The following is a 27,461-nucleotide window of genomic DNA, read 5'->3' on the forward strand; positions in this document are numbered from 1 at the left end:
TTAAATCTCAACACAAAATATAATAAACAATTCAACTTTTTCAAATCTCAAAATAATAATAATAATAAATAATAATATTTAAGTATCTCAATTCAATTTAACTCAATTCAACATCTAAACGCACTTTAAGTTTTATGAAGTCCATCTAAAATGAGTTTAGATATATTTAAATGTTAAGATGAATTTAAATATATTTATGAAAAATTAAAAAAAATTATAGATCATACGTATAAAAAAATTTTAAATTAAAATAAATTTAAAAATTTAAGAATTGAATGTTAAAATATTAAAAAAAATCATCTGAACCGAACAATTTGGTCACGAAAGCAAACGCAGCCTAAATAGACTCAACGCAAAAACCTGACCTGACAATATCTGGTCAATACAGGACCACCACTGGCCAAGGGAGCGTAGTGAATCAGCGACCACTTGAAGTGGATAAGAATGAATCTAACTTTAATTTTGTTTTTTTTTTTTTTCAGATTTTTAATTATCTAAAATTAAAAACCTCTAAACTCGAAAATGATTCAATAAAAATAAAATAACGATAAAGTTACTATTTTTTACAATTATTTTAAAATTTTATAGTGTATTTAAATTTTTATTTTATTTTATCTCAAGTATTTTTTTAACATTCTTAATTATTAAGAAAAAATTAAAAAAAATATACAACTTTTTTAATTGTTACTTTTTTAATTATTAAGTAAAAAAAATAAAAAAAATAGAGATAATAATAAAAAAATGACAGGAAATAATAAGCATATGTAAAATTATACGCATCGTACTCACCAATCAAAACACATAAAAGAAACGCACTCTTTTTTTAAAAAAAAGAAGCGAAGACAGTGACCTCAGGAATCCAATTACTACCGTCCGATTCTTCTTCTCTTCGATTTCAGCCGCCCATTCCAACGTCACCTTTTTCCCCTGGGTGATTCCCTCTGGAATCCAAACCCTTCTCAATTTCAGTTTATTCCGCTTCCCCTCCATCCTCGCGCGTTTACAAAAGCATAAACAACTGTAACACTCGCTCTCTCCAGCCGACACGTGTAATTATGTTCATCCTAAATTACTGTAATGCCACTTCCGCAAGTGGAGGGAAGCCGTAGTGTAGCGTGTATGCGACGCTTGCTCTTTTTGGTGTCGAATCGACGAATTGGGCTCCCTACATCACCCTAATATTGCTATTTCTGGTTGCAGAAAGAAAACCCTAAAACCACAAAGAGATTCAAAGTGAGAAAGAGACGGAGAAAGGGAGGGAATTAGGTGGATTTAAAAGGAGTTGTGGGTGAAGATGTCTGCAACAGGTGCCGGTGCCGGTGGTGGTGGTGTTAGTGGTGGTCAAGAGGAGGACAAGAAGCCCATGGACCAGCACATTAATCTCAAAGTCAAGGGCCAGGTATAGATATCTGTTATCTGTAATAGAAAATGATGTTGCTTTTTATGTTTAATTTCTGTTTATATATATATATATATATTTGGGTGCTAATCCTTGATACGTTGTGTCTCAATGGAGGGATCAAGGAGAACTACATGGCTGTTGTTTTGACTGTGTTTGGCTGGCATTGGGATTTCAATTGATGTTGGATTGTGTTTAATGGAGCTATTTGAGTGTGTGAGGCTCACTGTGTGTGTTGATTTTGGTTGAGAGATAAACTCTGTTGAAAGGAGGTGTCTGACGGATTTTTTTTATTTTTCTGGGTTTCTCGTATGCAATTGGATTAATCGTGAAAAGTGCAGATGATGGTGTGTTAAATTTTATGCCTTGTGTGTCTCTGTGTGTAAGGGTTCGGTTTCATTTCACTCTATTTGACCAGTTGTATCGACTATGTGAATGTGAGAGATAATATTGTACAGCTGATACTCTTTAAATGCACTTATGGGATTTAATAAAAAACTAGAGGTGATAACAGAAGAGAAAAGTTTGGCGGTGCAGTTATCTGTAACTGTGATAGAAGAATGCCATTTTGTATTGAAAAGCTGGTTTTATATAAATTCAAATTGCTAGTGTGGTGTGTTGCCGATATCAGTATGTGGTAATGATGTTTACTTTGTGAAGGTTGTTTATACGTGTCTGTTTAAGATTAGTAACACGAGTACTTAAATTCTTTGTAATTCAATTCGTGCAATGTGAAATGGAATATTTGGGTCTTATCGAATTCCTCCCAATTATATGCTAGAGGAGTAATGCCATCTAGACTTATTTTTCTATTGGGAAGAAAAATGTTCTTATCATATACCTTTGACCATAGGAGTCATACATTGTGTGGTTATTTTAGATGAAATGCAACTTTTTGTTTAACTGAAGTAACAATGTGTCTGCAAGTGACCATTGCTTGAACACTTTTTTTTTTTGTGTGTGTAGGCACCTTACTCATTTAAATGTTCTAAAACAAATGCATTTTTAACAATTGAAAATAAGCGGGATCTGCCATGAAATTCGTGGAAGTTGTTTTTATGTCTTGGTAGGCTCTATGCCATTTTATTACTTTGCAGGCGAGCATGGGCCACTCACTTATCAAATAAATTACTTTCGACCCTGACCCCTTTTGAGAACTCCAAATTTAAACCTTTTCTGAAATATGTTGTACATGCTAAGGTCTTTATAGTGCGCTGTTACATCAAGGTCTTTTATAGTGCGCTGTTACTGAACTGTCTTTATGAGTGAAGAAGGTGTGCTATCTCTTTTTCTCTACTTACCAAAAAAGGTGTGCTGTCGCCTTTTCCATCTTGGTCCCCTCATAAATCTCAGTAGCTGTTGTCTGATTGTAGGATGGCAATGAGGTGTTCTTTAGGATTAAAAGAAGCACCCAGTTGCGGAAACTCATGACTGCATACTGTGATCGTCAATCTGTAGAGCTCAACTCTATTGCATTCTTGTTTGATGGGCGCAGACTTCGAGCAGAACAGACTCCGGATGAGGTAGATTTTCATTATTTTTAAATTCTAGGCACCCTTTGATTATAGTGATATTTCTTAGAAGGTGCTGAATTTGTAATGGTTACATTCTGCTATTTATATCATATTAATTGCGGTCCAATTTTTTGAAATGTTTTAAACTCATATGTACAACATTTGGACATTTGTTGACTGCATTAAGGGGATGTATGAGAAATGAGATGAGATGATAATTTTGTAATTAGTTGTAAGATGGCTTGTGAATAGAAGTGAGATAGTTTGAGTTAAGTATTTATTGGGTTTTGAAAAAAGAGAGAAAAAGTTGAATAAAAAATATTATAAAGTTAAAATATTGTTAGAATATATTTTTTTTAATATAATTTTTATTTTGAGATTTGAAAAAGTTAAATTATTTTTTATTTGAAAATTTGGGAAAGTTGTAATGATTAGTTTGAAAATATTTGTGTTTGAATGATGTTTGAGAAGAAAATGAGATGAGATAAGATGAGATGAAAACTTTTTTCAAACATCCCCTTAATCCTTCCTTGTCCCCGTTGAGAGATTACATATTTGAGCTGTTAAGCGAAGTGACAATCCATGGTTTAGTACTTGAGTTGTTTCAGTCTCGAGTACTAAAGGCTTTGGTCTTGGTAGTATGTTCTCTCTAGTTTAAGGTTCAAATCCTATAGGGTGCAAACAATTTCTATGGGCCATCGGACTGATGGAACTTCTTCTTGAATTACCTGATGTGCACTTGTAGGAAACTCCTTACTGAGGACTTGTGCACCCCTAACATTAGTCGGAAATTTGTTTTCGGACATCTGGTGCCAATAAAAAAAATTTGTTTCAGCTTAAGGTCCCGTTTGGATAGTAAAAATGTTTCATCTTATCATTACAACTTTTTCAAATTCCTACACAAAATATAATAAACATATCAACTTTTTCAAATCCCAAAACAATAATAATATTATAAAATAATATTCTAACAATATTTTATTCAACTTTTAATTTCTATCTAAAATCATCTCATCTCATTTCACTATTCAAACCGTACTTTAATTTTTCTAGAGATTAATGTTAATGTTAGAGATTTAATATACAAGCATCCCAAACTGTATTTGCATCTTACTTGCTGTTTTGCCGTCTTGTTTGTATTATGCACAAAACTTGGACTTGGGGTCAGCTTGAGATGGAGGATGGTGATGAAATTGATGCAATGCTTCACCAAACTGGGGGTGGAAACTGCCCTTAACTTCAGATTGGGCTACTCTATGTGGATCCTGTGGCATGGAGAGTTTATGTCAAGTGCAAAGTTTCTTATCTTGATTTAACTATGGAAATATTTATGTAATTAGCAATGGATCTGATGCTGAAGTGAAAAAAGTTGAGTTGAGGTATTATGTACCGATGATACTTTAAACTTTTAAATGCTTTGTTGTTGTCTTTTGGTACTACAATATGCTGTGAGCTATTTTGACTCTCTCTCTCTCCCTCTCTTCTGTGTGTATGATGATCACGTTATTAATTTCTCTAGAGGCCTTCGGGGTTCCCTCTCGTGTGATGTGTTCTTTCGGAACTTTGATTCTGATGGATGGAAACTATACGTTTGGGTTGAACGGGTTTTTTTTTTCTTTCCTATCATACCGGAAGCCGAAAGGCATGACTTACCCCATAACCCCCCCGCCCAGCGCATTTCCTGCTCTCGAAATTTTAATTATTAGTTCTAAGTCAAATTATTGAAATCTTCTCAAAATCTGCATCTGTGAGACTGTTAGTTTAAATTTCGTAATCCTCATGTATACTGTGGGGCCGGAATCACGGAATGTTCCAAACGAAAATTTCACAGCTAGAAATATGTGGAAGGTTTTGAAAATGAGAAAATTTTCAAACGGGTCGGGTGTTATTTTTTACTTTACACCAGCTAATAGAGTTTTAACACACAAGACTTGTGTTTTATGGTGAATACGAGTTTATTGAATTGTACCTCTCCTCTTTTTCTCTTCTCTCTCCAGCACCTTCTTTTCTTTCTCCTCTCTCTTTTTCTCAGGTCTCGTTTGTATTCGTAATGCATCTCAATCCAATTCAACTCAACTCATCTCATCTTATCATTACAATTTTTTCAAGTTTACATACAAAATATAATAAACAATTCAACTTTTTTAAATTTCAAAACATTTTTTTTCAAATTTTTACACAAAATATAATAAATAATTCAATTTTTATTCTAATATTCACAAACCATCTCAACTCATCTCTGAATCAAAATCACTCATTTGTCTCTTCTCTCCCCCGCAACTCTCTTATTTGATTTTGAATATATTTTGTAATGTGACTATATATGTTGATTTTTAGAGTACTCTCATTGGATTAGTTAAAAGTTAAATTCATTAAATATTTAACTATTAGAAAGCAAAATATGCTCATAATGGATTAACTAAATTTCAAATATTTAGAATTTAGCTACAGTGACTTTCAAAAAAAATTTCAAATTTGAAGGTTACTATACATACATCAAATATATATTTTATTAATTATTTCTCTCTCCCTTTCTTTCTATCACATATTTTATCACAATTGGTATATTAATTTGAGTTAGTGGTATATTAATTTAATAAGAATATGATTATTAATTGATATATAATAGGTATAATAATAAAATATAATAAAATAAAATAAAATAATAATTTAAAAAATTAAATATTTTTGAAATTATTAGTTATTCATTACTATATAATGAATAAATGTATAATCTAACGTTGAGATTTGTTGCGAATAACTAAAATTAAATTCATCTTATATTATTTTATTGTTATATAATGAAAAAATAACTATTTCAATATAGAGATTTATGTGAATGGAATTGCTAAAAATCAAAATTTTCTTATATTAATAAAAAATATCATTTAATTTTAATTAATTTAATGAGAATGCTATAAGGGGATCAGTGATCCGCACCTTAAGTAATGGGTAACAGCATAGTACATACAAGTTCTTGATCTTAGCATATCTCGCTGCCTTGCGCATGCTTTTTATCAAAAACTCCCTTCATGTATTTCTTTGTTTTTTGGGTTTTCGAAACTTTGATTTTCTTTGTTGTTTGAATTTAGTTTTTTTCAAAGATAGACTGTTTTTGCTGTTTTTTTGGGCTGGGTTGTATTTTTTTGCTCTTGGAACAAGTGAGAGATCTGGACTTAAAAAGTTTTTTTTATAAACCTTCAAAACTTTCACCACAAAGGAAAGGGGGCTTCAAAGGAGAGAGAGTGTGTATTTTAGAGAGAGAGGGGGGGATGCGAAGTGGGGGGAGGAGGGGAGAGAGAGAGAGAGATCGGGCTGGATGTAAAACAAATATTTTACATATAAGTTGCACTTACAAATGGAAAGAAATTCTCTACATGAATGAAGTTCTTCTTTTGAACGAGAGAGAGAGCGTAGCATGGCGAAGAAGAACAACTTTTTTTGGTCCAAAGAAGAGAGAGAGAGTATTTGTGGCTCGCTTCGTAGTATTCAATTTTCATCTCAACTCAACTCAACTCAGTTTAATATCGAAATGTAGCCTTAATCTCAACCAATCTCATCTTATTATTATAATTTTTACAAATTTTCAAACAAAATACAATAAACAATTCAATTTTTTCAAATCTCAAAACAATAATAATATTAAAAAATACTATTCTAACAATATTTTATTTAATTTTCAACTATCATCTCAACTCATTATCTAAACCTAATCTTAGATAAATTTTGACAATATGATATTATAAAAGAGTAATATTAGATAAAGTCTCGCATACTTCTTTTAAAAAAATAATCTATTATTTAAAAATAATTATTTTATGTGTATTCTAGATTTATTCATTTTTTAAAAAAAAAAGTATGCATAATTTGTATACATTATTATTATAAATATCATTTCTCATTATAAAAAATTATAGGAACATATATTTTGATTTTTATTTGTTATAGAAATTAAGATAAATTTTTGTATCATTGAGAGAGAGAGAGAACACCAAAAAAATCACTCGCGAAATACAATGCCAGCAGTTTGAGGGGACCATCTGTCATCAGAATCAAACAAGGAACCCTATAATAAACACATATAGGGATGAAAATCAAAGATTCCTGGAAGTTGCTTTGCATATCCTGACAACAAACATTGGCAAAGAGTTAGGTCATAATCTAAGTATTAATGAGTTGGTCCCTCCAAGTTGAACATTCATCAAGAGTAGTCATGCTCATTGCTCACTTCTCATTATCACAAGCAATGAAATTGATCTCAGAAATTAAATCCATTAAAAAGCATAAAATTCTATTAAAATTTAAATTCTATAAATAAAGAGTATTAAAATTAATATTTTGAGCCCCTCCAATTTCCATTTTGAGTCTTCAAAATTTCTATCATTCATTTTCTACCAAATGTATCATACGACGCAAATATAATTAGTTTGGGGCTAGGTACAAGCTCCAAATTAATAAGCTCTGTACAAGTTTTTTTTTTTAAAAAAGTGAATCTCACTAATAAAGAATAAATTTTCTTTTATATATATTTTTTAAAAATGTGGTCCACTTTTTTACAAAGGCTTGCGTGAGACTTGTCTATTTGAAACTTGTACAAATCATTTCTAATTTCATGAGTAAGCCTATGATAGGGAAAATCCCATTTCGCTCCTCAAACTGCATAAAACTAACAATTTGATACCCCAAACTAACACTTCCTTTAAAGTATCAACCCACAAAATTCATCGATTAGGGACAAGATTTCCTAAAATTTCGTCCTATCAAACTTGAAGGCTTAAAGTATAAGAGAGATATATACATGAATTGAGTTTTATAATATATATTATGCATTTAATGCTGCCTCAAAAAATTTACTTGCACAACTTATAAATATTGTGGGGTATATTTTATGTGCATATATCTCTCTCACTACACTCTTTAAAATTGGAACAATAACTCTAAAAGATCCAAATCTACCAAGTAGATACAATAAAATCCTATAACTTTTAAGTGAATTTCATAAATGTCATTGTTACGATCATATTTGAAATTTATTAGCAAAAATTATTTTGTTTATCCTTAAATTTTTAAAGTTTTCATTTAATAAAAATTTAAAAACTTAAAAATTTATAAAAAAAAAAAAGCAATATTTTTTGCTGATAATTATCATAGAGGATTATCTCAAGAGATCCTTGAGGATCGCTTTCCAATTTCTTTAACATATCGCTGACCACTTAAATTTGATCAAAAGAAGGTACTGCCTAACTGATGCGCACAGTATTGACTGTTGAGGCAAAAGCCCACGGAGAAAAGGAAGTTCCCGGATTTTCCGGCCCATCAGCAATTTCCATCCAATCCTATGACGCTCACCTCAATTATTTTTCTAAAAAGTAATTTCATGTGCCTAATTCCTAATCCATCGTCCCACTCGCACATATAAAAATTCATTTCATGCCTACCTAACTAGCTAAAACAAGAAAAATTCTATTAATAGGCGTGTGGAGAAGAAAAATCTTCTCATTAATCACTATTTGTTATTCCATATCTCATATTTTATGAAAAAAACTCTCATATTTTATAAAAAAAAATTATAAATATAAGATGTGAGAGTGAATAGTGACTGATGAATATAATTTCTCTATGTAGAAATAATATTTACAGTTATAGAGTGTATAATTAGTAATTACTATGCATTCTTTTTAAAAAAAGTAAGTAAATATAGAACTCATATAAAAAAAATTAATTTTTTAATAGTGAATTATACTCTCTTTTAAAGAGTACGCCGTGTTTGTATAATTTATTATTGTATTTAGCATTACTATTTAATAACTCATATTTTTTAAAAAAATATATAGATAATTTAAATAAAATATTACTATTTATTTTAAAATATATAATGTTTATTTTTCTGAATTATAAAATATATTTGATATTAAAAATAGTAGCAGTAGGAAGTTTCGATCTAAAAAATGGAGGCTATGTTTTTTTTTTGTCCCCATAAAAAAAATTGTCACCCCAATTTTTAGCAAAAAAATGCGAAACGGAACATTTTCTTAATTAAGAGTTTAAGACAAAAATGCAAGGAGATTTTTTTTTTTTGAGATAAAATTCAAGGGGATTAAATTAAATTAAAAAAGGCATTAAATCTCTTGAGTAACGGATTCCGGAGTGGGTCCCAATGGAGTAAAAGCGCTCACTGTAATGGTCGTGGTCATGGACATTACCGTCCTTGTTTGCTGTTTCCGAGAGAGAGAGAGAGAGTGGGCACTTTTACTCGCTCACCAAACAGTACACATCTCAAGCAGCAGACAGTGTAGCTTGAAATATAGCGAGAGCGTGGGTGTGCGAGCAAATCGATCTCTTGGTAACGGCTACTTGTGGTCGTACAGAGTTAGAAGGCTGTGAATTTTGTTTTGGTGGCTGCTGATACTGGAATGGATTACAACAATGACAAGTAAATCTATATTTTCCCATCCACTCCCTGTGTTTTTGTGAAACATGTTTCTGGGTTTGTCATGGAAATGTGGATTCGTATGATATATTTTTCCTTTTCTTTGCCTCACTATTTGTTTTTTCATTTGCATTTATGTTTTTTATTCTGGGTTTTCTTCACTTTTCTCAGTCTTTTATGAAAGGGATTTGCTTGATTTCATTCTTTTTTTTTTATTCGCTTTTTTTAGATTGTTTGGTTTATTTTTGAAGTTATAATGACGATGAGGATGTGGGCTCTGATAATATTTTCCCACTTTCTTCCTTTTGCTTTTTCTTTGCTAATATGTCTGATAATACTCCCGGGTTATGATTCTCTTTCATGTAGCTCCCCATGTGTGTTTATATCCAGATTAAGTAAGCACCCCTTTTTTCTTTATTTGATGCTCTTTTCAAATTCTAGAAATTGACCCAATATTCCCATTCTACTTTTCTGTTTGTTTACCTGTTTCTTGCTAGTATTTGCAGTTACAGTATTATTCAGCCGAACGATTTTCCAATGTTGCCATTGTACTCTTCTGCTTCTGACTTGTTAGATGTTGTTACCACTATGAACTTTCGGTTCGGCTTTTGTCTATGTGGGGTTGTTAACTATTGCAATCTCTTCAATCCCCAAATAGAAAAGGTTATCAATGTAGATATTACCAAATATTATTGTAGGTGATTTGGAGCCTGAGCTTCCACTCCTAAACAGTCTGTGTACTTGCGCAATAAAATGTGCAATTACTTATCAAAATTAAAATTTGGATACTAGCTTCTCAACCCCATCTTAACTTTCTTCCACGTTGGCACTGGATGAGCCTAAAAATTCTTGTGGTTGGAGATTTACTTTACTTAGCTTTAGAAATGTTTATTTATGAACATGGGCTTGTTTTCTTCTTTGCATGAAATGGTAGTAGTGAGTCATGGGACTGGCACATAAAAGATTATTGTCTACAAAAGGATCCCAATTCCGGTAAGTTCTCATTCTGGTTCTTCATTAACTCACTGGTTTGTGCACTCGAATGAGGTGTGTGATGTCTGCTAGGATCATATTTTTTTGGCAGACATATCTGAATGCCTATGGAATGGAGTACCACAGAACAAAGAGGATCTTTCATACATATTCAATGAAACAACTCCTGTCAAGGCTTGTGGGGATTTGGCTTACCATGTTGCTCATAGTGGTACTTTTTTCATTCCACCATCGTTTGTTCCCAATATTCTTTGACATAATTGTGATTACCCGTGCCTTCAGTGGATAGCACCTTTTCTTCGCTCGATAACTTTAAAGTGTGTTTCCAGGGAATATGGACAAGGAACCAGAAGAATGTAGAGAGACTTCTTTACAAGTAAAGAGGCGCCGGATGCTACAGTTCAACAGTCAAGCTACGGATCCTTCCCATTCAAGTGAAGAGAGGTCATCTGCATTCCTAAAATCAAATGTGAGTCCTGGGTAACTCTTTACTTGTTTTGTATGTATGGTGTGGAATAATTTTTTATTTTTGGATGTAAAGTAATATTCATATTGACGATGGATGAAAATGATTGCATATTCATATATTCTATTCCAATACAATCTTTATGTTGTTGATTAGGAAAAGAATGTTACCCAGATAATGTAATATGCATCAATATGCACTTAATTTTTGGTCTTTATGCACTTAGTTGGGAAAAGAATGTCATCAGACTTGTTAAACCAAGCTTAAACGTGCAACAATTGTTATTGATATTTGGTATATTGCCTAACTAGCCTCAATTCATTTTTCTCTCCTTTAATTCTCTAGGAATTACACACTTTGGTAAATTTTGTGACCAAAGCATCTGTTGGTACTAATGTGTGTTCGGTACCAGTATCATGGCAATCAAGTAAATGAACAGAACTTTATATTTGCTGTGGATGTTGTTCTGAATTGTCATCAACATTGTTCTGGTTCTATGTTTAGGAGAGGGAGGATTCACTTGAAGAGTTTTGCCCTGAATCGTCATATTGGATTTCTGGGCCTTCAGGTTTGTATTATTTATCTTGGCAATATTCTTCACTAATATGATTTATGTAGCACAAGTTTTTCTTTTTTCTTTTTAATTGAAATTCAATGTATCTCAGGAAATGCATCTGCCTTGACTAATGAGAGCCTGGATCAGTCATCTGAAGAGTGGCTTGCAGAATGCTTTAATGATACCGAGATGAATTTCAACACTGATGATGTGTATGCTTCTTTGGGCTTAAATTTTTAGTGCAACAACTATTTTACATCAATCTGATTCCTTTATCATTTGAGACTCAGGAATTTATCTGGAGCATCTGATATTCAGTTCAACATTGCAGGTGCATGAGTTTGTTTTGGCTTTCTATATTGTTTACTATTTTTTCTTTGTTCTCTTCTTTCTATTTTTCCTGCATGCAGCATCATTGCTGATACAATTGAGTTAGTTTTATCTTGTAGAGTTGTGTGACTTTCCACCCAAGTATGAAGATAATGTGGTCCAACAGTGTGTTACTCGAACTCCTCAAAAAATTGTTTTTAAAGGTTTCTCTCTACACTTAATATCCTATTCGTTGCTTGTGTTTGTTTGCTCAAAAGATCTATGAATCCTGTTATAACAGTTGTTACCATGAAATTTGGCATCCATTCAATGGAGGAAAAATTCTATTTGCAAGCCGGTGTGGAGAACACATATTTCACACTGCTGATATGGCATGATTTGATTTGTAAGAGAAATTTTCAATTTTAATATTGGAAATCAAATCTTGCAGCATAAACATTGTGGACGGTGTGTCCTCCACACCTGCTTGCAAGTAGAAGTACTCTTCACTGGAGTCATTTGGATATAGTCATGTACTCATTTGTCATGAGAGCCAAGGCATCAATTTAAAAAAAAAAAAAATTTATAATAGATTTTAAATATGTGTTCTCTGCAAAATTAATTATGCTGCTAGATTCTTATACCTGGAAACAACTTACACATATACCATGAAATAAAGAAAATAAAAACTAACTGGTTCAGATCTGTTTTGCCCACATAGGTAGGAATTCTTTCATACGGACTCCAACTAAGTTGGCTGCTTCTGTTGCCTATCCATTTGCTTTCATTAAACCAAGTGGGGCCCACGGAGATGTAACTTTGAAAGAAATAAACCAGAGGATTCGCACACCACCTCCTTCAAAATCGAAGCAAGGTAATGAAGATCCTGTCATTTCTTACCCCACTTCGGCCTTCTCTGGGAAGCCTGTAGTTGGAAAAACAAAAATTCGCACTGAAGGAGGAAAAGGAAGCATCACAATTATGAGAACCAAAGGTTGAATGGGTAGATGACCGCTCTTTGGAACTCATCACTGTTTTGGCCCTTCTCTCCCCATTATTCCCTGGGGTTGTATTTTTTGTAATATTGGAGGGTTCACAAGTATAGTAGTTGATACTTTGTTTTTTCGTTGGACTAGTTCTTGTAATTCATAAATTATCTCATCAAAGTACTTATGTTTATAAGTTGTGTTGTAGGTGTCAAGTACCTGATACATGACTTTGAGCTTAAATTGTAATTAGAATCTCTATTTCTATTAGATCCTCCTGTTAATGCTTTAGAAAAGCCATGCTAATCTTTCACCAAATTTCTTATATTGCAGAAGCCTTGGATGCTGGAATGTTATATATAGGTTGTGTTTGATATTGAGTCGAAAGAATACATGTATCTCATTTGTTCTTCCACTATGGCCATTACCATCATCTGTATTGTTTATGAACCATTATTGTGTTAATTGGCTTCTTTGAGTTTGTTGCATTAAATTGTATCCAGTTTGTAATCAGTTTTAAATATGTTCATGCTACATTTTACTTTACCCACTGAGATTAACCAATTATATATGTTTATAAGTTTAGTCTTTGTTGGTTGGGGGATTGTGAGTTCTCTAAATGGATTTGTATCTTATTATTAATTCATGTGTATGTCTTTCTAAATTTGCTGCTTATAGCTCACGATTTGCATTCCCATCCGATGAAAGTGGGTCTTCATCCACACTCTATTACTCCTTTAATGCAGGTGGAATACATTTCATCATGCTTGGGGCCTATATTGCATACAATAAATCAGGTAATATATCTTTTCTTTTCTTTTTTCATTTTCTTTCTTTTCCAAGCTAGATGTTATTGCCTTGAGGTCTTGGATGGATTTGGATGTCCATCCATGATGTAAAGGTAAAGATGGGTCTGAAAAAAACTGAAGAACAGGGAAGAATATATGGAGGGAAATAAGAGCTTTTGAAAGGATATCGATCAAGAGATTTTCATTTAGTGGGTTTGTAATAAAACGTGGAAATAATCAGTTTATTATATTTTTGATAAGTTTTAAAAAGATTTCGATAAGTGGAAAAGAATCAGTTTATTACTAGTAGCAAGGGAATGTACAACGTATATTTTAGAATCTAGTTATTTTGAACTGAAACCAGTGGTATTAAAATCATCTTCATCTACCTATGTGACAATTATATTTTAAAATGGAGACATGTTTCCCTGGTTTCTAGATCTTTGTGATGGTTCTAATGGCTTGATTGATTGGAGTTTCTCTCTATTCTTGGTATAAATCAGAGTGTCACTTTAAGTGGCACGAGGGGAGGGGGGGTAAAGGTGAGGGGGAGTGTACTTACTTCTAAATGTGCTTTGTAGAATAGAATGGAATTTTTTTTTTTCCCATAGTACGTAAAAATGCCCTTCTTATGTGCCCAAAACAAGAAGGATGTGTGAATGGGTATTTTATGGGCCAGACATGCTTCTTCCATTTTTAAGTCATTCCTGTTTTAGGATGTCAGTGCAGCAGGCATCTGCTCGCATGATTACATGTTACATGAGCACATTAAGAAACCTCAAGAGGCTATTGCAGTTTGGCTATGAATGTAAATGTAATTAACGTGTCACGTGGTTTTGAATTACTTGCATGATTGTTGTCATCTTTTCAATTTGAGCATCTTATTAATAAGGCTGGTGTATTGACAGCGGATCAATACAAGTGGCTAGAGAGAGACTTGGCAAATGTTGATAGATCAATAACTCCATGGCTAGTAGCTGCTTGGCACCCACCTTGGTACAGTTCCTACAAAGCTCATTATAGGGAGGTGTAGAGTGCATGAGGGTGGCGATGGAAGAGTTACTTTACTCTTATGGTGTTGACATTGTCTTTAATGGACATGTAAGTGATAATGAGTATTCTTCTCATTTCCCTCTTTACTGTTACAAACAAACATTTTGTTTAGCCATGTATTTCATTCCGCTATACATATATTCTTTTGGCTTTAAACATTTCCTATTGTCAAACTTCGGCTCATGAACTTCCATGTTTTCAACTTAGATGTGTGCTCAATGACAGTGAATTCCTTACACTTTTGGTTCGCGTGCTTGATAGTATATCAAGGCTTTCTGATGCTCAAGTGTTCGTAAACTTTTAATCCCAACTGTTCCTTAAGATAGCCGTTCCCATTGTATACTCCAGTATACTTAGGTTGAGCCCCTAACGGCTTTAATAAACTATGGTAATAAAAAATATTCGAACTTGTAAAATTTTATGGCATGATTAAGCTGCTTGGTAGCTTCTCCTTTTTCTCTCTCCTTTAAAAAGACTAGGTGGCAACTTGCTAATTGCAGTAATATGAAAGACAGTCCCTATTTGCCTCATTTGGTATATTTGGAATGAGAGAAAAAATAGAACCGTCAAGGACTGTGAGTGGACAATGGAGGAGCTCAAGAACTTCTTTATCAACACTCTTTCATTTACAGTAAAAAAAAAAAAACGCTCCTCTCATTTGGACTGTATCTATAGATTTTAATGGACTCAACTTGCACGAATTTCTCTCTTTCACCTTCTAGATAGGTGTCTCTCTTGTATGCTCCATGCCTACTTGAGTTAAACCTTTTGTGCTTATCAAGAAATATTTATTACTTATAAAAAGAATTAAGCTACCTGGGAGATAGACAAGCTAATGTCAATCTGAAATCAAGCTAAAATTTTAAGGCTAGAAATGAGCTCGAGCTTATATAATTTTTAACAATCTAAGCTTGAATAGGCCAGAACTTAGCTTCACACAGCTCAGCTCATTACAAACCTAGTAATAAATTTATGGCATCATTTGTACTTGAAGATTTATTGTCTTTATTGTCGTGAAAGTTATTTATGTAAAAATGATCACCAGGTTCATGCTTATGAGAGGTCAAATCGAGTTTATAACTACAATTTAGATCCATGTGGTCCTGTTTATATCACAGTTGGATATGGGGGTAATCGAGAAAAGATGGCAATCAAATATGCTGATGATCCTGGCAACTGTCCGGACAATTGACTACTCCAGATCAATACATGGGTGGATTTTTTGCTACAAATTTCACATCTGGCCCAGCAGTGGGTAAGTTCTGTTGGGACCGGCAACCCGAATACAGTCCATTAAGAGAAAGTAGCTTTGGCCATGGTATCCTAGAGGTAGAGTTTCTCTCTTTATTAGCAAGCTTCACAACCATCAAATGTTTGGAACTTGAACTTCTATAACAGAATGTACCATCACAGAACCCTTACTGTCTGGTATCTACATTGGAAGTTTGAGAAGTGACTGCTTTTCACAAAAGATAATATCGATTTAAGATGTCAAACTCTTAGGATAAGATTTCATTGCTAATAATTCTTTATGGCACATCTGACATATGCACCTCTAATGTTTGAACAATTATCAGTTACATCTAAGATAAAGAATAGTGATTGATCTAATATCCTTTCCTTCAAAGTAGTTTTGTGTTAGGATTTTGCATTGAAGGAACAAAACTAAAGAGTTGATTAACCCTTAGGGTTTGGCTCAAGTGGTAAAGGCCTTGGGCTTGGGAATGCACACCCAAGGTTCAAATCTCCCTGGGTGCAAACAATCTCTAGGGGCCATCGGGCTAGAAGATTTTTCCCTTGAATTACCTGAGGTGCACTTGCGGGAAACTCCTTGCAGAGGGCATGCACCCCCAGGATTAATCGGGATGCTGTTCCTGGACACTCGGTGCCAATCAAAAAAAAAAACTAAGAGTTGATAAAGTAATAAAAGTATCAAGTTTTAAGACTTAGGACTAATTATTGCTCACATTTTTAATTGGTCTACTTTAGCTAGAAGAGTATCTGTTCCAAAATTGTTTATCTATTCTGAGTCACACTTTCTCAGATTGACGTTGGGTGCATATGAGTTCCAACGAACAGACCTCAAAGTCACCTCCTAGAAGTGTACAATCTGACCACAGGTTTGTATACTCGAGTTGCAGGTGAAGAATGAAACCTGGGCCTTGTGGACATGGTACCGAAATCAGGATTCTTACAGTGAAGTTGGGGATCAAATCTACATAGTAAGGCAACCTGATTTGTGCCCTGTTGGCTGTTGGTCAGCAGATAAATACACGTTGGTTCGCAGCCAGTTAAGTACATTGCTTGAAAACCCACTCCGGCGATGAGAACAGTGCAACTGGCTTCTGATGTTGCAGCTCCTTGTATAGATTATGAAAGAGTGAAGAAAATTATGGATATACAGATGGATAAAAAGTATAGGACGGGGTGGCATCTTGTCATTGTTGATAGGTTTCTTCCCCATATACAGGTAAAAATTACACTTGAAAGATGCTTATTACTGGGCATAGCTGTACTTAAATGGTAGAACTGAAACATATTCTTGTTTACAATTCATCGTTGTCTACTTATCTTTTACGTAAACCAATTAATATACGTGTGCAAATGGTCAATGTACTTGCATAGGAGAAAAAAAGGAAGTGGAATGTTGAGGGATTAAGGTTTATTTCTCTGCAATTTTCTGTTTCGCTCCTTTGGTATCATTCTGAAGGCAAGACACGGCTAGGAATTCAATTAATCAAGCTCAGCTAGGGGTGTAAGACTATAGATTAGAAAAACTGACGGACCGGTCTGGACTGATAGTCTTATTGGTCAATCTCTGGATGTGAATTTTTTGGATAGGATCAAATCGGGACTGGCCAAATGTGTGTATATATATATATTTAATTATTATATATATAATATATCATTTTATATAATAATTGTATAAATTAATTATATAATTTTCATTTAAGAGATTACTATTGACTATTTATATAATTAAATTATTTAATATTTATTAACTATATATAATATGTTAAAAAGATTACTTAATTTTAATCTTATTAATTTAATTAATTTTTTAATTAATTTTTTTGTAAAAAAATAAAAAGAATATTCATGGACCGATTCAGATGGAATGAACTGATTGATAACTAACAATCCGGTCTAACAAAAATGATTGACTAAAATTTTTGATTTGTGACATCTGTCAGATCGGACCGGATGGCCACTATGCTCAGCTATAGCAGATTCACAAATTCTTCTCATGTTTCAGAAATTGCATATGGCTTTGCTTTTGCAGCCTTTTGTTTTTCTTTGCTCCATTTGGTGTGTTTTTTTAATATTGATTTGAAAATAAAATGAGATGAGATAATTTTAAATAAATTAAATAAAATATTATTTTTTAATATAATTATTGTTTTAAAATTTAAAAAATTAAATTATTTATTATATTTTATATAAAAATTTAAAATAATTATAATTATAAAATGATATAGATTAAAATTATTTCAATATCAAACGGCCTTATTCTTTCTGTTTCTGTCTGTCACGCGATGGATAAAGCACTTCTTTCCATCGGAAATGGTGAAAGTGGTGTCAGCTCCCTCTTTAGAAGAGGAGAGGAGGAAGACCTCCATAATGAAAAAAAAAGACCCAAATTGCTTAGGTGTAGTTTATTTTTAGAAAATATTTTATTTTATTTTATTATTATAATTTTTTTAATTTTTAATATAAAATAAAATAAATAATTTAATTTTTTTAAAATTTTAAAATAAAAATAATATTAAAAAATATATTTTAATAATACTTTATCTAACTTTTTAATTTTAATCCCAACTCATCTCATCTCTAAAAATAAATTAGTCCAAATGCTATTATTAAAAAACAAAAACATATTAAAAAAAGAGTAAAAAAAAAAAAAACTCCAAATTGAGCGTATCAAATTATATTAATTTATAAATTTTTTTTAGAGTAAATATTTCATTTACTATCCTTTTGTAATTGGACCAATAAAAAGTACAAATAAATTCCACCAATATCATAACTATATTCCTAAATGAATCATTGGCCCCAGAAAAATCGTGAAAAACATTTGAAAAAAGAAGGGAAAAAAAAATACCCTGAGTCTGAGAAAACAATAATAATAATAATAATAATAATAATATACACTCTTGAATTAACTAAAGATAATAATAACAAACATAGAAACTGGAGGAACCCAGTGGCCACTAAATTTCAAACCACAAATCACCAACAAAGAACCTCGCAATTTCCCCCATCACTTGCGGACCAATCAAAATGTGACGACTCATTTCTAGTCCGACCAAAAAATATATTTCTCAAATTGTGGATTATGATTATTAAAATAAATAAAATAAAATAAAAAAAGACTAGAAAATGTCAAGAATTTCCGTGATGAAGCGGTTGCAGAGAGGGCAGTTACCCCTACCCACCATAAGCTCCCTTGAACACAGCCTGCAAAATGTGTGTCCGCACGGTATAAAAGCCGCACCTTTATGCCTTACCATGCACACGCAACATTTATGCTCTACTCCTCCTCCTTCCCCCGACTCCGACTCCTCTTCCTCCACCTCCACCTCCTCCTCCTCCTCTTCCTCCTCCGGCTCCTCCTCTTCTTCCTCGTCCGCCATGTTATAGTCCATCAAGTCCATCAGTGACATCCTCACCTGGGGCTCCGCCGCCGGTGAACCCGACGATTCAGACTCTAGCTGTTCTCTCTCGGCTGCTGCCGCTGCCGCCGCCTCCGCCGCTTCCTGCGCTGCCACCGCTTCTCTGGCCGACAGAGCTCTCTCCTCTGCCAATACCACTGCGAGGCGGCGCGTTGGAACCTGCTGCGAGGTTTCGTCAGTATCATCATTGCCTTCTTCGTCTCCGTCTACTGTGGCTGCAAAATCGGCGACGTCGCTGTTGTACATCGAGTTCTGGCGCAGATTCACAAGGTAGCGCGTCGAATTATGGCGCGACATTTGACGTCCGAAACTCTGAAGCTGCGAAAGAGAAGGTGCGTCGGAAGAGTCTGGGTCGCCGGGATGAGTTGACTCCGACTGGTGTAAGCGGGTAGAGCACAGGCGAGAGATCTGCGGCCTGATACCCGGAGCCGACGATGAGGAGGAGTGGTCTCGGTCAGCAGCGGAATAAGTAGAACTGTCATCCGACTGAGTCGACTCGGCCGAGTGCGGGTAACGGACTGAGTTGATTCTAGAAAACGAAATCTGCCTTGACGACCGACTATTGCCAATCACGTTAGCATTCCGGATAGGAATATCCGAGGTCGGGATACGAATAGAAGAGGTCCAGTTGGCCCCGGCACGCTTGAGAGAGAGCTTGTGTTTGAAGTTTTTCCAATACTTCTTGTCCCTGTTGGGGTGGTCACCAAGGAGGCCCTCGAAAGACGACCTGGAGTTCGGGTCCTCCTCTCGGATCACGTCCATGAGGGTCAGGTTACTGAGCTGAGGCTGAAGTCCCGGGGCGCTTTGAGATCGACCTAGGGGAGCTGGGGGAGCCAGCGCGGCTTGCTTCTCCATCGTGCCCAATACATCGTTCAGAGTCAAACCGGCCGGCACCTCCCGTACGCCGCCGTCCACCGCCGACATCTGATCCCTCAGCGTAAGCCTCCGCCTTCCTCCTCCTTCCATAATAACAGAAATCACAGAGAGAATAAAAACTCAACGAATGTGAGAAATAATAATCATAATAATATTATTAGAAATCGGTCAGCTTGGTGGATTCTCGAGAAAACGAGGACTTTATCGGGAAAAACTAGAATATGGGAACCTTCGGATTTGTTTTGGGGACAATGCCAAACGAAATAAATTGACCAGAGAAGAACAAATGAGAACAAAATTAAAAGGACTGCCCCCTCTCCTCCTCCGGGAAGGAAATGCACATTCTCTGTGAAGGAATCCGAGGATCCGACTGAATTTTCTTCTTCTTTCTTACTTTGTCAAGAGGATCAAAAGCAGTCGGGAGAGAATTGAGAGAATTAAGGCATTGGATGCCTTTAGGTTCAGTGATGGCTGTTTTTTTGAAAGCACACTGCAAAGAGAGGACCAGATCTGATGTTGGGCGCAGTCTTCAATTATTATACATTCTTATTAACTCCAAAAAATAAAAGAAAAAAATACAATAATCAAATGGGCATAGAGGTTGACATCACAATGAAAGACAAGAACAACTATTTTTGCAGACAAGACAATCATGGAAGAGAAAAAATAAAAAACAAAAACAAACAAATTAAAGAAAATGGAGAGGAAAACAATAACGGATAAGAAACTCAAATACTCACCATAATGTAAACCATAAATGTGTTAGTGTCTGGTAGATTTTCTCTTCTTATATTACATAGAATTTCCTCTCTCTCTCTCAAATCTTCGTCCTTTTTTATTTATTTATTTATTTATTAATCTTCCGTATTTATGATGTTCTTTGTCTTTTGCGTTAGGAGGAGAATAGAATTAGAAAGACGCGAGAACCCAGAGAAAAATAATCAGAGGAACGAGTCTAATGGTTAAAAAATATGTGGACCCTACTTCCCTTTGTTTGCGGGAACGAACACTTTGATTTCAGAGACTCTCCTTAAATACCCAGTGAAAAAATAGAAAAAAATAAAAATAAAAATAAAAAAAACCTTTCAATTACAAATACCCATATTAACATCTCTTTTAATTTTGAAGAATAAACACATTAAATAAACTGAAATAGCATTTTATTATACAGTTATATGAGTTGATTTTTTTAGATATTATCAAATATTTAATTTAATAAATGGTGTCTGGTACACTGTATATATTTATAATTTATCTCTCCTACTTTAGAAGAAAACATTATCCTAAAAACCGATAGTTCATCTTAATATTTACACGTTTTTCCTTACCACTTAAAATAAATTAAGGTAATAAATATTTTAACAAATTACAAGTTTATTTCCTAAAATATAATTATGTTTTTATTGAAAAATAAATAAAATCTATTATTAAAAATTGATTTCTTTTTACCTGAAATAAAATGTAGGCTAGACATACAAATCTTATAATTATACAAATTATTTTCCCTTTTCAAAGCATCTTCGTTAGCTTGATTAAAGTTTAAAGATAGTTAAAATTTAGATAATCTGTATCAAAAAGGCCCACATTAGATTGGACATCTCTAAAATGATTTATATTTCAGCTACAGTGCTTCACCAAATATAACTAAATATAGTTGCTTAATCAAATATTAAAATATTAGTTTCTCAATCCAAGAAAATAAATCAAATTAATTAGAATATAAGTAACATTTAACATTTAGTATATAATTTTTATTAACATTTAATAATACCTTTTTTAATATTAATTTAATTAGAATATGATTATTATTAATATTTAATTGGTAAAACTATCAAATGTGATAAAAATAAATTAAATAAATTATTAAATTAATAAAATTTTATTATTATATAGAAAATAAATAGATAATTTAATGTAAAAATTAAATTTAAATAAAATAAATAAATATAAATTTATGTTATATTAACTAAAATTGAAAGACCAATAGAAATGCTCTCAAATGATACTCCAATTTAGGTGTCATAAAATAAGACAAAGAGGCAAAAAAAGGACCATAACGTTAGGAGGTCCCATGGTTCACCAACAACAAACTTTGGCAGTTGGCACTAAATAACTCCCGTGTGGGCCCGCAACTCATCATTAAAACCCAAATCCATTGTTTTTTTTTTTTTTTCGCCAAAATTTTCGAACAAATGGATGCAATACTTTAACTAACCATAGGAATCAAATCTACAGCAACCATCTTGAGATTATTGTAGTAACAATAGTAAATCATGGACATTTTACTATCCTCACATTAAAATAAACATGTTTTTTTTTTTTTTTTTCTTAAATACTCAAAAGGTGCTCCTAAAATCGATAAGTAATTATATAAAGAGTTTTGTTATACATCTATCATTATTCACTTTCAAACTTTGACATTTTTTTTATAGGATGTGAGATGTAGGGTAGTAAATAATAACTTATGAAAATAATTATTCTTATAAAAAATGCATAACTTTTATACAGTTGGGTGGTTAAACCAAAGAGAGGTTGGAGATATGAAGTTTATATAAAAAATAAATATAGATAGAAGTTACTATTGAGAGCATTTATTTTACATACATGATGTGGCATTATTTAGACCACACATCTCTTAGAGTGAGTATTGAGAACAATCAATTAGAAGCAGCTACGCAGTGAATACAAAATGTACACTACGATAGTAATTTTTCTCTATCATTACTCTTATATAAAAGCATAAAAAGTTGTGGGTTTGTTTGTGGGCTTATTTGTTAGTTCCCACTTGCCACCGGTTCAAACCTAAGGCTTCTATCCGAGGCATTAGTTTCTCGTAATAAATTAGTGTTCAAAATTATTATTAGTGATGATGGATTTTGGACCCTTTCTGGTGGGATGAAAGGATCTAATTATTGGTATTGGTTTGTTAGGATAAGTATAAGTCAAAGAGGCATATTTGATTGATTGATTGATTTATTTATTTTTAATTCGTTCCTTTCTCACATGCATCAACATTATTATTCCAAGTACTTTATGGATCACTACTATGTTTTTATTTCCATTTTTTTTAGAATCTTTTATTTTTTGTTACTTTAATTAGTTTTCTTCATAAATAATTATGGGCAGCAAGGACCACTCTATCTCCATGCATGCATCGCTCTAGAACCTACTTATCTGCAATAGTCATGAATTGTATACGAAGGTGTGGAGAGAGTCTCACTTGAAATGGACATGCAGGTACGCTTGAATAATTGAAGTCACGAGCTAAGGCAAGTGACATTGAATAGTGCCTTATCTCCTTGCGATGTGCCTAAGGCAAGTGATATTGAAAAGATAGTTTAGAGAGTCACTGTTCATTAGAGGTGGCAATATGTGACACAACTCGTTAACCCAACACGAATACGACACGATAAAAATAGATTAGGGTTTAACCTTAACGAGTTCGGATTAAAATGGACTCCTTGTTAAAACACGATTGTTTAATGGATTGATAACGGATCAACCCGTTTTGACTCATTAAGAAAGTTAAAGTTACAATTATACCCTTATACCTAAAAATAAAATTGTTGTGATTTTAATTTCGATATTTTTATTGTTTGGATTATAATTTTCGACTTGTAGTTAATTTTATATTTTTTATAGATATTGTGATTTTAACATTTATATAAAATTATGCTAAACTTAACTAGGTATAACGGGTTAATTTCAAGTTTGTTCAACCGATTTACATAAATGTGTCAAAACAGGTTGACTCAACACGACCTGTTATGTTAGGGTTGTATTAGTATTTGAGATTTTGACACGATAAACTTAACGAGTCGAGTTAGAGTTGACATATATAGTATAATATACATGTTTTGATACGACACAAACACGACCCGTCAACATGATTTGACATTCCTACTGTCCACTCAGTTCATTTATCCTATCATTTAAAATACATCATCAAAACTCTTTTTTTATTATTTTACATACTGACTTTTATAATTGATCATATATCAATTTATCTATTTATCTATTTTTTTTCTATATCATTTAAATATTTTTTATTCATTTCAAATATTTTTTTTAATTACCAATAAATTTGTAAAGGAGAGAGAAAATAATTAAAAATATTTTAGAATTATGAACAGTATTCTCTACATCTAAAAGATTATTGTAATAAAATGTAAAATAAAGATCAAAATATAAAATCTATATGAAAAATCTTTTGATCAATTTTTTTTATATTTAAAAAGAATATATATTTTATATGAGTCCTTGTGAATGCTCTTGAGAGCTACGAAAGCACCAAAACTAGCTAGGTAGATGTGATCTCTTATCCGGGACCAAACTCCTTGGCCAACCTTCAGCCTTCAGGCACGCATGCATGGCGTGCCATCACTAATTAGGGAGAGCTGATCTCCCTGATTTGAAATGCAATCCACTGCCAAGTTAGATGGGGAAACAAAGTTTTCGTACAAGTTAAAAGATAAGCCTTCGAAATTTTCAGGCTGCATTTCTTTTCTTTTATTTTTTTTTAAAAAGAGTTTTGCTATATATACAGGTTAGTGTATTAGCACATCACTTATAATGAAATACATTATAACTTTACAAAAATTAAAACTCCAATCATTTTTTAGTATAGTTTAATAATAGTATTAACATTGGCTTATGAAAATGAAATGAGAGAATAATATACAATTAAATCAATTAATATATTCCTAATTTATTGTTATCTCTTTAATTTTTCTCTCTAACTTCTTTCTAAACAAAGGTTAATTGTAAAATCGATATTCGAGTTTAAAAAAACTCACAATTGCATATATCCATCAATCTAAAAAGTTAACGGGAAAAAATCAGCTTTTGATTGAATGGCATGGCAATCAATGTTTGGCATGTGGTGTTAGTTAGGGGTGTCAAATCGTGTTAACGGGTCGTGTTCGTGTTGTGTCAATATATATATATATTATACTATATAGGTCAATCCTAATCCGATCCGTTAAGCTTATCGTGTCAAAATCTCAAACCCTAACACGACCCAATAACATAACGGGTCGTGTCGTGTCAACCTGTTTTGACCTATTTATGTAAATGGATTGAAACAAACCCAAAATTAACTTCTTTAATCTAGTTAAGTTTAGCATAATTTTATATAAATGATAAAATCATAATATCTATAAAAAAAAATATATAAAACTAACTACAAGTCTAAAATTACAATCTAAATAATAAAAATATCGAAATTAAAATTCTAAAAATTTTATTTTTTAGGTATAAGGGTATAATTGTAATTTTAACTTTCTTAACGGGTCATAACGGGTTGACCCGTTTTCAACCCGTTAAGCTATCGTGTCTTAACGGGTCAACCCGTTTTGACCCGAACCCGTTAAGGGTAAACCCTAACCCGCTTTATCGTGTCTTGTTCGTGTTGGTTTAATGGGTCGTATCACATATTGACACCCCTAGTGTTAGTATGCCACGTGTCAATCACTATGTTAGTTTGTAATGAGAGATTTATGCAAGTACCTAATTGTGATTTTTTTTTATTAATTTGGATCAATTTCACAAAAGCCAAAAACTTAAGCCTCAATTTATAAAAATGTGAAAACATACATATTAATTTAGCAATTAATTCGGAAATAAACTTCCCAACCAACCCCTTTGCACTGAAGGGGAGGAAGGAGTTTGTCCCTCTTAGGGCTGTGCAAAAATCCAACCCACAGACTCCACATCCAACTCCGCACTGTCAAAGTTGGATTTTTCATGCTAAATCTGATTGGAGTAAGAGGCAGAGAATTTTTCTGACTGACTCCGCCTCTGACTTCAAACTCAAACATCATTAACCATATGTTATAAGATATATATTAACTCTATACAAGTATTTGATATAATAATCATATATATATATTATAGCCTATAATTATATTAAAGACTATAACTTATGTTCAATACTATACTAGTAGAAGTGTTAATAATTGTGTCATAATTTATTTATAGTATCACACATGTATGTATATATCACTACTAAATACTAGTTAGCATATGCACTAATACATATCTAGGGGTCATAACTATTAAATATTAGTCATGTACTATTACTAATTTATACTATGTATATAGTAATCCTATGTGTACTCCTAGATTAATATTAGATGTATGCTATATAATTTATATTAAAAGTATACTATTATTTTCTAGATACATATTGTGAGAACCCGAATTTTTCCAAGTCTTTGTTCCTATTTTATTCGAACGATTATTTTAATTATTGGAAGATGTTAAGTGTTAGAGGAGGGTCTTAAGGTATATTTTATTTTTGGACCTTAAGAATTCTAAATTTAGAAAGCCCATAAGAGATAGGAGAAGAAAAAGCCCAACAAGGCCCCTGTGGATTTCAGTCAACAAGGTTAGCATTAGGATTTGGAAGCCCAAATTATTTTCTAAAGATAGGTATAGGCACCACATGGCACAAGAAGATCCATTTGATCTTTTCTAGAAAGGAACATGGGGAAATGGCAAGTGTGACACTTGTCCTACATGCGGGAGGTTCTACAAGGTGTGAGTGGAAGATGAAGTCATCAGGATTAGGGCTTACACGCCCACATGCAAGGACCCATTTTTTTGTAATTGACACTTGTCAAGCATTGGGAAAGAGACATTTGGAGTTCCAAGAAGATCTTACTTGGGAAGACAAAAAGACACGTTCTAGAAGAATGTTCTAAGAGCAAGAGAGGAGAGAGGGGGCAATGACTAAGGCATTGGGAAGGCCAAGAATCACCTTAGGAAGGCCAAGGATCACCTAGGGAAAAGCTAGAGTTTTGGCCAACACAAGGGACACACACACTCACTTGCCACATGGCAACCATGCACATGAGGTGGATTTCTAAGGAGGATTGAGTTATGTATTTTGACCCTTTTGTTACTAAGTACATTGAACCTAGACAAATAAGGAAGGGCATAAGTGGAAGGTGAGGCAAGAGAGGGTTTCGATTGGTGGAGGCCACACAACACTTGAGAAGAAGGCTTTTGGTTTTCCAAAATCATCCTAGGGAAGAGGAAGAGACCTTTTATCTAGATTCCAAGTGGCATCATGCACAAGCATTTGGCATTTTGAGGCTCTATAAAAGGACATTGCCGAAAATAGGCGAGGTCTTTTGCTCAAGTTCTCAATCTTGTTTCTAAGATTTTCGGCCACTATTATTTTCTTTCTAAATTCTTACATTTTCTCACACTTTCTCACCAACCAAATGCCACCATTCTCTTCACCATTTCGAAAACCACCAAGAATACTTCTACAATCTTTCGGCTAGAGAAAGAGCTCAAGGAGCTAAGAATCATTTCATCATTTCTTGCACATACACACATGACCAATAGGGAAAACAACACCCACAAGTTTCGATTTTAGGGTTTCCCACATGTACACTTTCACTTTAGAA

At 33.1% G+C, this 27,461-nt stretch overlaps 3 protein-coding genes and 1 pseudogene across 5 annotated transcripts; 3 read left to right on the top strand and 1 right to left on the bottom strand.

The window, feature by feature from the left end:
- The first annotated feature begins 1,112 nt into the window (after positions 1 to 1,112).
- On the top strand, positions 1,113 to 4,452 carry LOC108989051 (small ubiquitin-related modifier 1-like). Its single transcript, XM_018962506.2, has 3 exons — positions 1,113 to 1,399; positions 2,773 to 2,922; positions 4,082 to 4,452. The coding sequence occupies exons 1-3, from the start codon at positions 1,295 to 1,297 to the stop codon at positions 4,148 to 4,150; spliced, it is 324 nt and encodes a 107-aa protein (XP_018818051.1). The 5' UTR covers positions 1,113 to 1,294; the 3' UTR covers positions 4,151 to 4,452.
- Positions 4,453 to 9,136: 4,684 nt separating this feature from the next.
- LOC108989053 (protein XRI1-like) lies at positions 9,137 to 12,693 on the top strand. 2 transcript variants are annotated; one of them, XM_035694331.1, is made up of 9 exons: positions 9,137 to 9,346; positions 10,278 to 10,336; positions 10,428 to 10,547; positions 10,666 to 10,805; positions 11,307 to 11,370; positions 11,468 to 11,570; positions 11,649 to 11,689; positions 11,808 to 11,891; positions 12,389 to 12,693. In XM_035694331.1, the coding sequence occupies exons 1-9, from the start codon at positions 9,327 to 9,329 to the stop codon at positions 12,664 to 12,666; spliced, it is 909 nt and encodes a 302-aa protein (XP_035550224.1). In that variant the 5' UTR covers positions 9,137 to 9,326; the 3' UTR covers positions 12,667 to 12,693. The 2 variants fall into 2 exon arrangements, with proteins under 2 accessions (XP_035550224.1, XP_035550225.1); XM_035694332.1 differs by having other exon boundaries at positions 10,281 to 10,336.
- A 553-nt stretch (positions 12,694 to 13,246) lies between these two features.
- LOC118343744 lies at positions 13,247 to 17,138 on the top strand (annotated as a pseudogene).
- A 1,492-nt stretch (positions 17,139 to 18,630) lies between these two features.
- LOC108989037 (E3 ubiquitin-protein ligase rnf8-like) lies at positions 18,631 to 20,884 on the bottom strand. Of its 2 annotated transcripts, XM_018962480.2 has the most exons (2): positions 20,784 to 20,884; positions 18,631 to 20,126 (listed from the first exon to the last, which is right to left on the bottom strand). In XM_018962480.2, the coding sequence occupies exon 2, from the start codon at positions 20,089 to 20,091 to the stop codon at positions 18,868 to 18,870; it is 1,224 nt and encodes a 407-aa protein (XP_018818025.2). In that variant the 5' UTR covers positions 20,092 to 20,126; positions 20,784 to 20,884; the 3' UTR covers positions 18,631 to 18,867. The 2 variants fall into 2 exon arrangements, with proteins under 2 accessions (XP_018818025.2, XP_018818024.2); XM_018962479.2 differs by lacking the exon at positions 20,784 to 20,884 and having other exon boundaries at positions 18,631 to 20,686.
- Between the last annotated feature and the right edge of the window lie 6,577 nt (positions 20,885 to 27,461).

The sequence above is a fragment of the Juglans regia genome, chromosome 10 (assembly GCF_001411555.2).
Source record: "Juglans regia cultivar Chandler chromosome 10, Walnut 2.0, whole genome shotgun sequence".
Lineage (NCBI taxonomy): Eukaryota > Viridiplantae > Streptophyta > Magnoliopsida > Fagales > Juglandaceae > Juglans > Juglans regia.